Source organism: Zingiber officinale, chromosome 9B (assembly GCF_018446385.1).
Source record: "Zingiber officinale cultivar Zhangliang chromosome 9B, Zo_v1.1, whole genome shotgun sequence".
Lineage (NCBI taxonomy): Eukaryota > Viridiplantae > Streptophyta > Magnoliopsida > Zingiberales > Zingiberaceae > Zingiber > Zingiber officinale.
Window position 1 is genome coordinate 30179549 of NC_056003.1, and position 17351 is coordinate 30196899.

Consider the following 17351-nt stretch of genomic DNA (forward strand, 5'->3'; position numbering starts at 1 on the left):
ATACTCGATGAATAACTTGGCAGAATTTGGGGTTAGAAGAAATGTGTACTGTCCCAAAGAATGTAATTTCATCCTTGATCACAAATTGAAACCTAAGGCGAGTTTTGGTACTTGACCTTTCCTTTGTGGTTTGCTACTACAGAATCCAAATTATTTCATCAGTGAAGCTTTAATTACTGATTATTTACTGTATTATTATATTATTCTTTCCGCCTTTCATTTTCTTAAATTAGTGTTAATAACAATTTATAGGGACCAATTTGCTTTTGTTGTCCTACAAATCAAACTATGAGCAAATTTGTTTGTTCACTTAGCTTCTGGAAGAGACAACAAACTGTTTACAAATTCAGTTAGAGAAGGCAGCTTTAATGGTGATAAGGTCACACCTCTGACTCAGTGAAGTGATGAGCAAACTCGAATCAGGTACAAAGGTTTTGCTCATCTATTTGTAGATCCTACTAAGAAGACCTAACCACCTCGAAGCTTGATTGAGAAATATCTTTCGACAAAGTCTTGACCAACTTGGTATTACCACGCAGTGATAAGACACCCATAATGATACCATTATTTGTAACTAATCAGACAATGCATCAAATTTTGGAGATGATCAAGCACTCCTATCCTATCACAGAGTACATACTTAATAGCAAATGGAATGCACTTTGACTTCTGAACTCTCAAAGCTCAATCATCGACCCCACTGGCTCAATTCTCAGCACATTGTGTTTGGTTCTCTTCTGAATCTTTGCTGCATGAATATCATCAATGTGTGGTTTTATCCAGCATTCTCCCGATAACTCTTATCTTAATGTTCAGAAGTTGCCATAAAATTGTCAAGACCTATCTGTAATTTACCTCGGAATCACTTATTCTGATTAAATATTGTGGTCCTGGAGAGCTGGTGGTCTCAAAGTGCCAGTACCAATAACAATCAAGTCTTTATCCCACTAAATGAGATTGACTATATGGATTCTCCTACGCCATTGAGCTCGATCCCCTACCCTCTACTACTAGCTTAGGCTTCTGAAATGTCTTCTAATTTTTCTACATGGTCCATATGCCAAATGACTTTCTTCTAGAAAGATGCATTATATCACTAGTCTACTTCACGTTTTAGCAACTGAAGATTTTTATTTTGTTCTCCCTCTACTATATAGTAATGCAAATATTATTATTCCAAAGTATATTATATATAATGAGAGCTTTTCAGGAGTACCTTATCGAGGAGGTTCAGCATGTACCAGTGAGTTCTCAATCCATTCTGTAAGTCCACAAGACTGGTTCTTGTGTTTATAGAAGTTGTTCCTCTCGGTTAGAATTTTAGAATGAAAAAGAAACATCAATCAGATATGAGTGCTTGTGTGTAAGTCATCTCTGGCGATGAATCAATAATTCGCTCTTATGGCTAGGAAAGTTTAAGGGTTTTTTTTCCTGGATTGTGTCTCCTCGTGGGCTCGGGAAGGTACTTTCACTTTTTAATGTAGGTTCCTCATTGGAGGTGGTAGCTTCTGTTTGAGTGAGGTTTCCGAAAGAGTCCATCTTGTATCTCCCAAGGGGATGAGGTTCTAACATAAGTAAGCCAAAGGGGTCAACACAACACTCTCCTTCCTAGGGCTTAGGCAAACCACAACCACTTTTGAGCGAGTGACGTATGATTGAACGAATGAAGAAAAACGTTGAGATAACATGAACATGTTCAAAGATAAACAACAACTTACATAGCTAGATTAGTTTGAATCAATTAGTGGAAGGTGCAACGGAAGAAAGTGACCAAAGAACTCTTAATTTAAAGATGATTGATTTGAATAGTAGTCATATAACCTTGAATGTAGAGAGTTCATGAAAGAATAGAATTCATGTAGTCGATCCAAATTTGACAATGATAATGGTATATAGTAATGGAAAATTGAAGTATTTAAAGGTACGAAAGTCTAATTAATGATTGCAAAACTACATAGCATATTACCAAGTTGATAAATAAAGTTATTGGTAATGTCCTAAATCAGTTATGCATTTTTAATCTATGACCTTGCAATCAGCACAATAAATAGTTTATCCAGGGTTGTTTCCAACTTATATTGTTAACTTGGTACTAACAGACTCCATCTTTTGGTGTGCTCCGAACGGTAGTCCTTTCGATAGTTTGGCAGTGTGCTCAACAAATTGCAACCTTCAAATCCACTGCCATGCTCTGGTGATATCTTGGAGGAAGAAGAAATAAGGCATGGCATTGTTCATCCTGAAAAATCAGACATCTGAAAGTTTAGGATGATAAGTTTCACTACCCTTGTAAGCAAAAGATTACAACAAACATGGAAGGCCTACCTCCTCTGTTTGGATCTTTCCAAGAACGGACCAGCGATGCCTTTCGAGCTTGAGGTATAACTTTTAGAGATTGATAACCAGTCTTTAGTTGCGAGATGAAAGAAATTTGGTTGTGTTTTATGTACTAGTGGATTCGAAGACCTCTTGCCTTGTTGACTTTCTGAGCTTTGTTGGTCTCTTGTTGAGTTGCTGAAATTGGCGAAGTAGTAACTTTAAGCTATGTTGTATTGTTGTCGTTGATGCGAGAACGACTATGTGGTCTAGCATCTTCATTTATAGTAACCGAGATCGGGCTCGGAAACCATGCGCCGCCAGGTGATACAGCCTGACCCAATGTTTGTCTTGCACTAATACCATTAGGTACTGGTAGTGTTGATTCAGGTCTTGTTTTTGTAGCATTTGATGCTTTATTCGGTGGTGAACTCACAGTTGCGGCTGTGAACTTGCAGTGCTTCCACGATGACATAAATTCGCGGCATCCAGCCGCGAACTAGTGGTCATGGTGTCGTCGCAAGGCCATGCTGCGGAGAGGCCACGGTGGCCGCGGAGACATTGCCACTGGTTTGCCATTTGTTGGATGGCTATATTTTTTTCACTCGTGGATTTTTTTTCTTCCTTTTCCGCTAATATTTCACAATAAGATTCATTCCACTTATGGTCCCCTTCGACCAAAAGAAAAAACAAAGATAGAAAAAACTGATCTATACTTAAGTTGAGTTTGGCCTTATGATAGATGCTATTCGGCATGTGAGCATGCCTTTAATAGCAAATATTTCTTAATAAGATTCATTCCACTTATGGTCCCCTTTGACCAAAAGAAAAAACAAAAATGGAATAAACAGATCTATACTTGAGTTGACTATGGCCTTATGATAGATGCTATTCGGCATGTGAACATGCCTTTAATAGCAAATATTTCTTAATAAGATTCATTCCACTTTTGGTCCACCAACAGAAGAAAGAAAAATGGAAAAAACACAGATCTATACTTTTACTTTGGCCTTATGATTCGGCAGTGAACATATGCCTTTAATGGCAAATCTTTTATTGCACTCTCCAGCGTCAAAATGGCAATAAAATATTATATTTTTGGAAAATAAAATCGCATGATATTAATCATTTTCTACTGTGAAAAAATTATTATAGTATCATTTGTTATTTATATATTTAAAAAAAAAATCAAAACACTTAATTTAATTTAACATATTTACCATCTAAAATTATTATTACAACTCATTTGTTGCTTTAAAGTACTTCTTAATAGTGAACGACCAGTAGAAGTACTTTAGTCTGGAGCTTCTGTAACAAATATAGCTACAACATAATACCTTAGATTAGTTTAGTCAACATTATTTAAAGTTTATTAAAATATTCATGTTAAAATTAAATTAGTTAAAATAATTTTGATAAATTTAAATAATTTTAACAAAGTTAATAAAAAAATTTTGACATAAGAATTATCCGGTGCAAAAATCAAATGGGCATCCATAATTTACACATTTTTGTCAGATGAGCATTTCATTTTTTATTAGTCAAATGAGTTTGCCTCTTTTAAAGTGATATATTCAAAATATCCTTATATTATATGTAAAAAACTAATTGCTAGCTTATATAATACATTATCTCATTCGATGATGTGATCATTCGATCATGTAGAAGTTAGGTTACTAGCTCTTACCATTGTAGAAGCTAGTGCTAGCTTCTATATATTGTAGAAGCTAGATGCTAATTTTTATAATGGTAGAAGGTAGTTGCTAGCTTCTACAACGGTGATTTAATAATATTTTGATTTTATATTATAATTAGGAGGGTTTGCAAGGCTGTCGATTCCACTTCGTTTGTTTGCTAAGTGAGATGTTCAGCATGATGGCTTTTGTATCAAAAAAGAAGCATGAGTTAGTTTTCACAAACAAAAGGGGTAGTGTGAGAATTATCAAGTAACATTTCCAGGTCAGCGGCATTTGGACTCAGTCGAGCTCGATATGTAAGCCTTCATTCTTGACAATCTTGGTTACATTAAAACACATCGGTCAGCAGCTCGAGGGCCCTTAGGTACTCTGGGTCCTTATATCGACCAAGCGATGGTAGATCTAGTAAGTCTACTTGCCAGTCAGTCGAGAAAATAAAAGGGTTTGGTGGTTTTAGATAGAAGAATTGATTCTTCCACCACTTGTGAGACGAAGGGAATCCATCTAGGAAGTGGCAACCCATCAGGCCATAAAGTGAAATGCAACGATCTATGTTCGCTTGGGATGATAAAAAATAATGGAAGAAAATTGGGATCAAGGATATTTGATATAACTTGAAGATTACCGTCCTTCCGCTTAGAATCCTAAAAGCATTAGGGGTTAATTGATGAAGAGATATGAGAAATATTCGGACACCTCCCGGAAAAACTAGGGATTGGAAATTGGAGCCCATTCTCAAGTTGGTTATAGAAAAACATAAAGTAACCTAGAGGAGCCATGTACGACACCTGATATGCCCTGGGCATACGGATCGATAATCAGGCAAGATGCCAAAATTTAGCCGCATCTCGATGTAGTGTTCTCTGGTTAGCGAAGAACAACTCCACTTATACCATAGGGAGAGAAAAAGGCTACCGGCATTAGAGGAAGAACAGGACAATAATCGAGGCACCTCAAAAAGACTTATAGGCGAACGTCTAAATCCTAACTCAAGTGACAGTTGGACACTATAATGGCGGCTGAAGCACAAATGAAGGTTGAAGATGAAGGCACAAGGAAAATGACTCTTGCTCCTCATCTCCTTAATTTATAGCCTCACTCGTCTACCACAGCCGTTGGATCGGGGATCCTTGAGGTGCAGAGTCATCTCTCAGCCGTCAGATCGGGTGCAAAAACTAGGATAAATCCTTAGTCATCATTATCCTTGTGAAAGATGATCATCCCATCTCATCACATCGTTTGACGCAACCTCAAGGCCCGTACCCAACCCTACGCCTATGACGTCAAGCTGCATGAAGTTTGCACCATGGCTGATTAATACACATTCTCTCTAAATCTATCAACATGCCCCTCATTAATGCACGAGATAGCCACCTTTTATGTAACTAATTAATAGGGTATAAGGGTTTATACCTCTTTTGACTGGACTTGATGGGAAGACTTGTGATGTGTTGGAATGGTGGGGCTCCACGTGTCCCCCCAAAAGGTTAAGATATATGCTTATGTGGACAAAAGTAAGGGTAAAGATATCTTATGACTAGTAGGGGTTATTGGCCCATTTGGACTGGCCAAGAGATGTAGGTTATGATCGCCTGGATGTGACCACTTGGGCATTATTTGAGCCGAGCATCACTCCTAGTCGTAACCATGCCCGATCGACTAACTTTGGTAAGGACATGTGCCTTTGCCCACCCGACCGGCCATAGTAAAACCGTATGTCCCGGTTCTCCCGATCGGTTATGTGACATTTATGAGGCTTTTTTTCTTGATCTTAATCCCATCTAGTCAAGGCAACCAAAAAGCCTCCCAAATTCATATTTATAATTAATATGCCTTAACACTGGTCATTTGTACAGTGAAGATGAAGAATAGATGGGGAAAACCATCAATGCGCCAAGAAGATATGAACTCCAGTGAAAGTAATGAATAATAATTAATAAGGGGAAGGGAAAGAGCCACTAAAGGTAGCATAAAGATCATTAATACATAGAAGGTGAGGAAGAAGGAATATTAGTTCATATTTTCCTCCATCTTCTCGTTGGTTCTGACTTAAGCATCGAAGTGGCAACGCTGGAACATCTCGGCACCATTCCCTTTTCCTTGATCTTTAATCTTCTCCATATTTTCCTCCATCTTCCCACTGGTTCTGACTTACGCATCGAAGTGGCGACGCTAGGACATCTCAGCACCATTCTAACCCTTTTCCTTGATCTTTAATCTTCTCCAGACTTTTCAGGCGACAGCAATCCCACCTCCTAAAACTCCTCTATACGGTTCCTGTGATAGCAATTGACACGTCCACAACCTTGTTACTGGATCTCCTTCTAAAAGTCTTGGCGCAAGATCAATGAATATAATTTATAAACTTTATTCACAAATATAATTCATAGACCGTTAATCTTTTCTCAAAGGAGAACAAAAATAAGAATTAAAAACATCTGTTGGAAAAAGTTATCTGGAAATAGGAGATTATGATCAAACCTCAAAAGTTTTAGAAGGGCTCAATGTTCCAAACAACAGAAGATCCCACTCTACGAAACACACATGTATGGAACTGTTTGATGACTCCCCCCACCAAAGCCATTGCTGCAAGACTGGGAAACTGCTTCATGGCTTCATGGCTTTTAGTGAGGTGTGAATTTGCTGCCTCACATGAAGCTGGAGTACCATCAACGACAGCTTCATTCCTTAGAGTGTTTTTGCAGCACCATCTCTGCATCCAAGTGCAGAAATTCTCCATCGATATGCCGGAAGAGAACCTTGAATTTGTCATTCGTTTCTTCAAGTTCACTGCCTCTTTCTCCTTAGGACTGATGGGTATCTCGTAGCATGTTTGTCCACTTGGTGGACCATCTCCAGTTTTGAACTTGTTGCTGCCAATGGCTGGAGAAGCTACGGGTTTGGATTGGAGGCGCTTAAGCCATCTGCTGCAGGCTTCTGAATCTAATAATACTCCAGGATCACAACTTTCAGCATGTATTTCCTTGTAGACTGGATGTGGTAACTTTGTATCAGTTTCCATATAAATGCTAGTTGATGGCTCTTTTGGTGAAGTCAATCGTGATTGATCTTTCGTCAATTCAAAAACCTGAAGATCCTGCACAATCTGGAATTAGTATGATGATTTGGCAATGAATTCAACCTTGCATACTGCTGCTTCAGCATATAAGCATTCTATCTGAAACAATAAACTCATGCATGTGTACCTTTTGTAGCCCCTCAGAACTGCAGCCTGCAAAGTAAAAGGATAACAAAGTTCAGAAAAATGTGTGGAAACATCTTAATAGTATAACTCTTATTAGAAACAAAATGGTTGGATTGTGTTCCTATTATTGTTGTCGATACAAACGGTTAAGAACATATCCTCCTGTGAGAACTGTGTAAAAATAATGATCTTGCAATATTCTAAATATTTATTTTGCTTACCATCTGGTCTCTTAGGTACAGTTAGCATCTCATAAACAGCAATTCTTTGGCCTTTGGTGGAGTTTGAAGAATCCATATTTATTTGTTTCCCAGGAGACAATCCCACACTCGTATTCTTGGCCATTAAAAATGCTTTTGCTGCATCAGATAACCTTGGTTGTCCTTCCCTTGTGTTTTTCATAGTGCTGGAGGAAGAATGAATTTTCAACATTTGGAGATCACATGACGAATTATGCCCAAGATCATCAAATCTCTTTAAATTAACAGAATCTTTCCAAGTCAGCAATAGACTACTACTAGAAAAGTTTACACGATTTACTTCACTTCCTTCAAGTCGAGATGAGGATGGACAACGTCCTCCTTCTAGATTAACTGTACTGAAAAAAGGTCTTGTGCTTGATCTTTGTTTTTCACATTGGCCAATTTGCCATTGAGCAGTTGATCCTTCAATATCGTCCACACAACTCAAAGAACCTTTAACAGCAATGTGCGGCTGCATATCTTGATTCAGACACTTCATGTTTGTCTGTGGTTCAAATTGATGTTCTTCCGATGCAAATTGAACAACATGAGATATTTGACTAGTTCTATAGCTAGATTCAGCTGATTGTTGAACTTCAACAGGTAGGGCTACTTTACTGAAACCAAATCTGTATAATTTTTTGTATTCGGAGACACTTCCCTGATTCATAACACTTTTCAGCGTTTTGAATTTTCCGGATTCCAGAGTATCGACTTGCAAGCGCTTAACTTTTTCATGAACTTCTGCTTTGCTTGAACTAGAAACAGCGAAACACTGATGGTTACGAGGAACTGATTTAGTTGCTTCTCTTGTCCAGCGTTTGATCCACTGTGAATGATATTGAACATTGGGTGCTCTAACGGTTTCATCACCCAAATTATTCTCCTTATGTTGATTGGTACACTCAACCATCATATTTATTCAAATATCGGTTGCTGCACGATCTTCCACCGACGCCTGAGGTAATTCATTAGTTGAGGAATCATGACCACGTTCAAAAGTCAGAACAATAAATCCATGCACCAAAAGTAGGCTGAAGTGTTTCTTTTCTTGATAAGTTAAGAAACAAGCAAGAACTCTCATGTTTAACATTCTGTAAAAATGTTTGCTCAGCACTTTGTATGACTAAAAATCCGATAAAAACTGAAAGAAGTAAACAAAAAAACATTAACCTCAAGTATGCCAGTGATAATGAGATTATAGTTAATCTAAGTCTGATGGAGGGTTCATACACAGTAGAAGACATAGATATTCAGAATTGTTTCTAGCTGATATTGTAGGATCGTTGCGCTAGAAGGGGGTGAATAGTGTTTGTGGCTTTTACGTTCGTTTTTAAAAACAATCGAAAAGAGTAAAGGCAGCGGAATGAAGACACAACAAAACAATTGCAAACACCAAGAGCTACTTGGTTCGGAGCATGTGGCGATTCCTACTTTAAGACTTGCACGTGAGAGTGCTTTTGATGGGCAATACTAATCAATCGAACGGAGTACAAGTACAATGATTACAAGTAATTATAAAAATTAAAGAATACCAACTGTTAGAACCCCGGGTAGTTTTGATGTGGTCAACCAAATTTTGTTAAGTCGTGTTGTATTTGATTCTTGTGTCTAAGTGTGTAGGAGCTTAGAACACAAGAAGTCGAACGAAAGACGCAACTAACGAGAAGGACGACACAGGAGAGAGTCGACAGGCTCGGTGCGTCCGAGAGACGAGATGCTGCGGAAGAGTACACTGATGGACGAAAAGAATGTGCGCAACATTCGAGGGACGAGAAATTGGGGAGGAAGCCTACTCGAGGAAAAGGTCGGAAAATGGATTCGGGTAAGCTCTATTCCGGATGTCTGAAATCACCCAAGCGAGCGGAGCAGTGGAAGAGCCAAAGGAGAAGTTTGGAGCTCGGTAGCAGCTGTTGATGGCGAAGGCGCCCTCGCGCCTTTCGGAAGAAAGGCGCCTTCAACCCTTGAAAGCGCCTTCGTGCCTCTATGGAAGGCGCCTTCGAGCCTTTATGGAAGGCGCCTTCGAATCCTTGAAAGCGCCTTCAAACAATGATCGTTGCGAAGATAAACTTTATCTTCGCACAGATAGGATTTGTCACGCTGGAGGCGCCTTCCACCCTATTGAAGACGCCTTCCAGCCTCGGATAAGTTTTTCCAAGAGCTATAAAAAGACCCCTGGACATAGAAAAAATATATTAACTTCCTAGCAACTTTCTGAACTTGTCAAAGAGTGTAAGAGGCTTCTCCGCCTTCATCAAAGGAGGCATTTTTAGTAGAACTTTGCAACCGCCTTGGATTGACAACCACCTATATTGTAACCTAGTAAAAATCAGTCTCTTACTTATTTTCCTTTTAAGTTGTTATTTCATCTATTGTTGTTGCTTAATTAGAATTGTGCTACTAATACAAGTCAAAAGAACGGGAAGGGGTTTTATTTTTTTTTTACAGGCAATTCACCCCCCTCTTGTTGGCCCCGCTGCACCAACAAGTGGTATCAGAGTCAGAACGCCTCAGAAGGACTAACCGTCGACTAAAGCACTGAAACGATAGTCAAACCAAGCATCTATCTGCCGAAGTTCGAGGGAGAATTCACAATATAGAAAAGAAAAATGGAGGTATTTTTTAAAATTAATTTTGACTTATTGTTAATATTAAAATATGGATTTGTAGCACCTAAAGATAAAGAAAAGTATCAATGGACCAAGAAGGAGCAAACAGATTTTGTGGCAAATGGATGAGCCGAATTCCATCTACTGACCTCCGCAAGAAGTCAACAGAATCGGCGCCTATGAATCAACAAAGGAACTTTGGGAGAAGCTCCTGGAACTACACGAAGGTACGTCCGAAGCCAAACTCACGAGACGGGATCTACTCCGGAACTAAATCAGCAACCTCCGGATGGAAGAAGGTGAATCAGTTGCTCATCTACATGGAAAAATCAAAAAGCTAATCACCAGATTAACAAATCTTGGAGAAATGATAACTAATCGGGACACGCAAACATATTCTTTAAATGCGTTCTCGAGAACACCGGACTGGACATCTATGGTAGACTCTTACTATATCTCTAAAGACCTCGAGGTAAGTACATTAGAAAGCCTCTTTTCCACTTTCGAATTACACGAGTCTCGATATGCAGGACAAAGAAAGGGACCAAGTCAGAACCTAGCACTACAAGCCCAGAAAAGCGGACCAGACTCAGACTCCGAAGCATCCATCGACGCAGATAAAGCGGTATTATTGGTAAGGAAATTTAATAGATTTATTAGATCTAACAAATTCAAGTCACAGATGAAAAAGGACTTAAGAAGCAAAAGGAAGATTTGATGCTACAATTGTCGAGAAGAAGGGCACATCAATGATGACTGCCCTAAACTGAAGAAAGACAAGGGCAAAAGACCAACAAGAGCGAAACTCAAGAATTTAAAGACAACATGAGATGAATCTTCATCCTCCAAATCCGAGATCGAGGCCTACGCCGGACTAACCCTACTGTCGACCATCAAGGAGAAGATGAAAACGCTCATCGATGAAGGAGGAGGATCATCAGAAGAAAGCTGCGAGGATGAGGAAATATTAGAAGACGAGATAAATAAGGTACGTGCCTTAACTCCTAAAAAGTCATTTCAATTTATTAAAGTATTTTCCAAGATTTAGTAAAACTAGATGATAAGTTAAAGGAAGAAAATAAAAAATTGAAGGATCAAATTGAAAAATCTAAAAATTTTGCATGTCTTAATCAAAATGTCTGAAAAAATTATAGAAGTCTAAATTGATATTTTAGATACCATAAGGGTCAAATTAGAAAATTATCATCAAAATATGTTCCTAAAAGACACTTAATCAATCCAGTAGGAAGAAACCTATATTGGGTTCTCAGATCCTGCTTAGAATAAATTAAATTTTTTTAAAGTTACAATTTGCAGAAAGAAAATTAAATGTTTAATTTCTTTAAAAGACCTTGTCTAGAAGTGATTGTTGTTCCAATATTCAAGAAAGCCTAGTCTCTCGCCACAGCTTGAAAGTCAATTATTAAAATGAAAGTTTAATAGACTGAATGTTAAATAGTTAACTGTTATAAATTTATCAAAATCAAAAAAAAAATTAAAGTTTTTTTTAAATTAAAGTTTTTTATTTTCTTCTTAAGTAACTCCTTTGTGCAAAATTTTATCAGCCTTATATATATTCAACTCCTATTAAAATTTTCAGAATTTTTCAATACTCAAAAATATATTTTTATAAATTTTTGATAAATAATGAATTTTCTATGGATTATTTGCCGAATACTTCATCTGAAAAATCTTGAAACTTTATTTTTGAAAAATTTAAATTATGTTGAACCTTAAGAAAAATTTTCCTTAACCCTTAGAAAAGTTTTAAATTCTTTATCTAACTTTGTCTTTCTCACTTTATTTTTGATGTGATTAAAGGGGAAGAAATTAGTACAAGTTCAAGAGGAGTTTGGATATTTGCATAAATAAATTTTTTTACTAAATTTTTTAATTCATTGTATTGCAATTGTTATTTGCAATTTACTTATGTTATTGCATTTTTTTAACCCTAACTTGAACTTTGATGCACATCAAAAAGGGAAGATTGTTAGAACCCCGGGGTAGTTTTGATGTGGTCAACCAAATTCAGTTAGGTCATGTTGTATTTTATTCTTGTGTCTAGTGTGCAGGAGCTTAGGAACACAAGACCTCAAGCGGAAGACGCAGTTAGCGAGAAGGACAGCACGGGAGAGAGCCGACGGGCTCGATGCGTCCGAAGGATGAGGTGCTGCGGAAGAGTACACCAGTAAACGAGAAGGGCGTGCGCGACGTTGGAGGAACAAGAAGCCGGGGAGGAAGCTTGCTCGAGGAAAAGGTCGGAAAATGGGTTCTGGTGAGCCCTCTTCCGGATGGCCGAAATCAACCAAGCGAGCGGAGCAACGGAAGAACCAAAAGAAAAGTTTGAAGCTCGGTAGCAACGGTTGAAGGCGCCTTCAATGGTATTGAAGGCGCCCCGCGCCTTTCGGGAGAAAGGCGCCTTCAACCCTTGAAGGCACCTTCGAGCCTCTATGGAAGGCGCCTTCAACCCCTTAAAGGTGCCTTCAAACAGTGACCGTTGCGAAAATAAACTTTATCTTCGTATGGATAGGATTTATCACGCTGGAAGTGCCTTCCACCCTATTGAAGGCGCTTTCTAGCCTCGGATAAGTTTTTCCAGGGACTATAAAAAGACCCCTGGACGTAAGAAAAATATAACAACTTCTGTATTAGCTTCCTAGAAACTTTCTGAGCTTGTCAAAGAGTGTAAGAGACTTCTCCGCCTTCATCAAAGGAAACATTTTTAGTAGAGTTTTGCAACCGCCTTGGATTAACAACCACCTAGGTTGTAACCAAGTAAAAATCATAGTCTCTTACTTATTTCCTTTTAAGTTGTTATTTCGTTTATTATTGTTGCTTAATTAGAATTGTGCTACTAATACAAGTCAAAAGAACGAGAAGGGGTTTTGTTTTCTTCTAACAGGCAATTCACTCCTTCTTGCCGACCCCGCTGCACCAACACCAACAATTCGGAAATTTAGATCTTCAACGCGGTGCTTTTATAAGCTGTTTCGGGCGTCTAGATCTCTTCCGGACACCTGAACTGTGACGTAGGGCCATCCAATCAGTGTGCTCCCTCATGGCGAAGATATGAAGTTTGCGGTTACGGGCGCCCAGACCAGTGAAGGCGCTAGCCCAGGCACCTCGCCAGGCGTAATCTCCTCGGCAAGGTTTCCCGGGCGCACGGACTCCAGGTGCCCGAACCAACTTTCTCCAGCCACCTTATTTTCTGTAAAATAAAGTTAGTCCAGGTAATAAACAATATATATAATATGAATTTGATAGTCTCCGACTGTTTGACTCTGACTTTGAGTTTCACTAAAACTCTAGGTCGAACCAACGCCTCCTGTTCCCTCTTCGGGGGAGCGCATCCTGACCTACTCCTCTCGGGAGAGTTTACCTTTTTGCTAGACCGGAGTTCCAGACAGTCTGGACTTTTGCTCAACGTCCGAGACTTTAAGTCTTCGTGCTAAACTTCCGCTCCACGATCCGTCCAAACTTCCACCTAATCCGCAACCATCAGGATTTTCACCTAGAGTCCCCAACTCTAGGATTTCGCCCAAAGTGCTTGACCCCCCAAGACTTCGTTGCCTAACCACAGCTAGAACTTTTCTTTACCTAAGATTACCTCCCCCTAGGACCTAGGATTACCTCCCCCTAGGATTTTTCACCTTCCTAGAATCCACTAGGTCTTTTGCATAGGAACACTTAGAACTTTCCTGCAAGTTCAATCACACTTGTTAGACAATAAGTAACCTTAACTGTAGACCCTTTGCCATAATCCAAACTTAGGTTTGATCGTCTGGTACTCCCGGCAGCAACAGATACAAGTAGCAAAACTAAGACATTCCAAGATTTTGTGAGATCTATATTTTCTAGTTTATGACTTGTTACACATTCAAATAAATTTGTCAAACAGTCATTTGTTTGACTCAGGAGCCACCAATTTAACAATCCTCAAAGCATCAAAATATAACATCAACATCACCTATGCTCATCCTCCTCAAGAACTAATGGCAGAAACTACAGCCAACTACTTAGTAAACAGATTGCTATATCTAATATGTTCAAGCTTTAGGAAAGAATGATATCTACGTAGAAATCTAATAGAGTAGGTACTCTCTGCAAAATTAAGCAAGTGTATTGCAAATATTGGCATACAGATCTACAATCGTCATTTTCTGAAATTTACTCGTACCTCAGTGGCCAGGAACTTTGAATTTTTCAGGAGAAAGAAATTTGAACTGAGAAATTTCTTCCTTTAGGCCTATGAGAGAGAAGGAAAATTGGAAGAAAAGTTAGCGAACTTCAAGTAGCAAAGTAGATGGTATTATTAGGACGCCAAAATGAAATCCAAAAGCCTGGACTTTCCGCACGCAAACAAACAAGCAAGCGAGATCCAAGAAACCTAACGTGATTGCCATCTACGATCTCTCGCCGAAACCTAGAAGCGATAATAATCAAAGGAAGAACTTCTCACCTCGCCCTATCGTCTAAGAATCACAAAAAACAAAACAAAAAAAACTTGAAAATCAAGGAAAATAGAAACAGAATCGGCCAGGAATCTCGACGGAGCCGCCGGAAAACATCGCCAAGCTCCGAAGAAGGGACTCAAACCTCTTTCCTCGTGAGATCCAGCTCCATTGCGAAGGAGAGGGTTGAGAGTTTGCACAGGTCGGGAGAAGAAGTGGAGGAGAAGCGAGCGATTTACACAGGAAAAAGGTACCAAATCGTACGACGTGTCGGACGCTGATTGGCTTCTCGAGATTGAGGAAGTGGGAACCGCAAAAATATCTTTTTGGGTGCAGTTTAACTACGTTGTGACCGACGGTGAACATACCCCAACACGGCGTATCATTGTATCAATTTTGCATTAGGAATAAAAATTAAAAATTAGATATAAATAATATTGATTAATACATTTTTAAGAAAAATGATAAATACTTCTCTCTGAATCGATCACTTTATTTGTTTATAATTGTTTAAAATTTTCATAAAAGAATGAAATGAATGTCAAAATTATTTTTAAAATAATACTTTAAATTATGAGGGGTTAGTTAAAAATTTTGAATGCTAAATTTTTTGAGAAATTATTGAGAAAAATATATAAATTTTATGGATAAATAAAATTAAAATCCACATTTGATCCGACAAGATATTTTGGTAATCGAATTATAAAAATAATATTTTAGAAAAGTATTTGTGAGGATTTGGAGGATAATATAAGACAATAAATGAATTTTACAAAAATAAATAAAATAAAATAAAAGAATTTGGAGTATTTATGTGGAAGAGCTTATCCTAGAGGTAGCCATTGCTGTAGTGGCATGTTAATCCTGTTCTATCATTTAGATAAAATATGTATATATATCTATATAAGGCGATTATCCTAAGGACAGTCTATAACCGAGTATGCGTCTCTTGAGAATATTATAATAAATATATCATCCTATTATAATAAATATACCATTCTCTAATTAACTGGGCATTCCTTGAGCATATATATAAAAATGATATCATGTACACTTTTATATGAACAACCATGAGTAATATCTCTATGTGGGCATCTGACACTGGCTTTGAGCGAAAATTTTTAATCTATCTTATCTGCATACAATAACTTTTCTCTCTTTTCTCTTAGATTAAAATAAAATTCTTTGTTCTCTCCTTTGATTGTATGTAGCAATCACTATGATGCATATTTTTTAAAATCAGCACCACAACTTAAATACACAAGCCACCGTTGTGATGTTGATTTTTTAAAAACCAGCACCACTGATATGGTGTTGTTTTTTAAAAACTAGTATCACCTTGGTACTAATCTTTAAAAACTAGCTTCAGGTTAAAAATCAGGTGGCGCTGATTTTTAAAACCCAACATCATAGAAACCAGCACCAAGACAGTGTTGATTTTTAAAAAATAACATCATAATGGTAGTTGGTGTATTTAAGCTACGGTGTTGGCTTTTAAAAATCAACACCATAGTGGTTGTTGTATGTATATTAGAGGGATTAAAAAATTTCGCTCAAAGTCGCATCAAGTGACCATGTAGGATGTGTGTGTGTGTGTGTGCGTGTGTGTGTATATGCTCCCCAACTTGTTTCCGCATCTGATTTTCATAACTGAGACAACTCGGGATGCCTGGAATTATTCAGGGCGCTTCAAGTGATTCCAAGCACCCCGAATAATTCTAGACATCCCGAGTTGTGTCCATCGTAGAAATTAGGCGCAAAAAAATTTTACTCTATGCACCTCTAGGGCACGATGCAATGCACGACTAACGAAGGGCGACCGCGTGATAGTGGGCGTGTTTGGTTTAGGGATATCACAGATAACCAAGGTTATTCACCTACAGTAATCCAGGATAACTGTGCTTGACGTCATCAATCTCAGTATCGAACCCGGAACAGAAAACCATGGGTTACCCAAGGCTTTTCTCGATTCCGGAGGTTAAGCAATTTTTTTCTGAAATTTCCCTCGGAAAGATCGGAGCGCAGAGTGGTGTGGTGCAGAGGTTTGCTGCGAAGCTTCATGTGGCGTGCGGTAGAGCGGTGACCCTAGGTGGCAATGGCGGGCAGCAGCAGTGGACGATGGCTGGCGGTATTGGGCGGGGGTCGGTGCTAGATCGGCAACGGAGGTGACGGCAGGCAGTGGTGTTTCATTCCTTCATGCGTGCAAATCGTCATGAATCTTCGTGGCGGCCGGAGGTGGCAGCAGTGGCAGTGGGCAACGGGCGACAGTGGGCGGCGGAGGTGGTAGTAGCAACAGTAAGCAACGGCAGTGAGCAGCGGAGGTGGCAGTAGCGGGCGAGCAACGGTGGGTGAGCGGTGGGCAACGACAGGACGTGTGACGGCCGAAGGTGGCAGTGGTCGGCGACGAGCGATAGGTGACGGTGGGCGACAAGCGGCTGCAGGCAACAAGTGGCGACAACAGCGAAGGGGAAGGAAGATGACGATCGTATTTTTTTTATTTTTTTAATTTTTTATTTTCTAACATAGGTATTTGATTAAAACTTTAGTTAATTAAATTAATCAACTCCTAGTTATAGTTGGACGACCTGGGGTTTACCCCACCGTGCGCTTGATGCATGTATACTTGTATGTACCTTCTTCCATATCCGTGGGCTGACACTAGGGGGTCGTTAATGTAGTGGAATAAATTAGGTAATCCACTAAAATTATTTAAAAATTTCTAAAATAATAAAAAAAATATCAAATTTTATTATTTATATATATCACTATTAAAAATAATAATAATATTATTATTATTAAACCAAGAATAATAGGGTAAAATATTACACAAG

General features: G+C 38.6%; 1 protein-coding gene across 3 annotated transcripts; it reads right to left on the reverse strand.

Moving 5' to 3' along the window:
• Window positions 1–5922: 5922 nt before the first annotated feature.
• LOC122023718 lies at window positions 5923–14733 on the reverse strand. Of its 3 annotated transcripts, none has more exons than XM_042582001.1 (6): window positions 14666–14733; window positions 14247–14315; window positions 7440–8418; window positions 7220–7245; window positions 6495–7101; window positions 5923–6290 (listed from the first exon to the last, which is right to left on the reverse strand). In XM_042582001.1, exons 3-5 carry the CDS (start codon window positions 8374–8376, stop codon window positions 6505–6507), a joined length of 1560 nt encoding a protein of 519 aa, XP_042437935.1. In that variant the 5' UTR covers window positions 8377–8418; window positions 14247–14315; window positions 14666–14733; the 3' UTR covers window positions 5923–6290; window positions 6495–6504. The 3 variants fall into 3 exon arrangements, with proteins under 3 accessions (XP_042437935.1, XP_042437933.1, XP_042437934.1); XM_042581999.1 differs by having other exon boundaries at window positions 6495–7110; XM_042582000.1 differs by lacking the exon at window positions 14247–14315 and having other exon boundaries at window positions 6495–7110; window positions 14666–14728.
• Between the last annotated feature and the right edge of the window lie 2618 nt (window positions 14734–17351).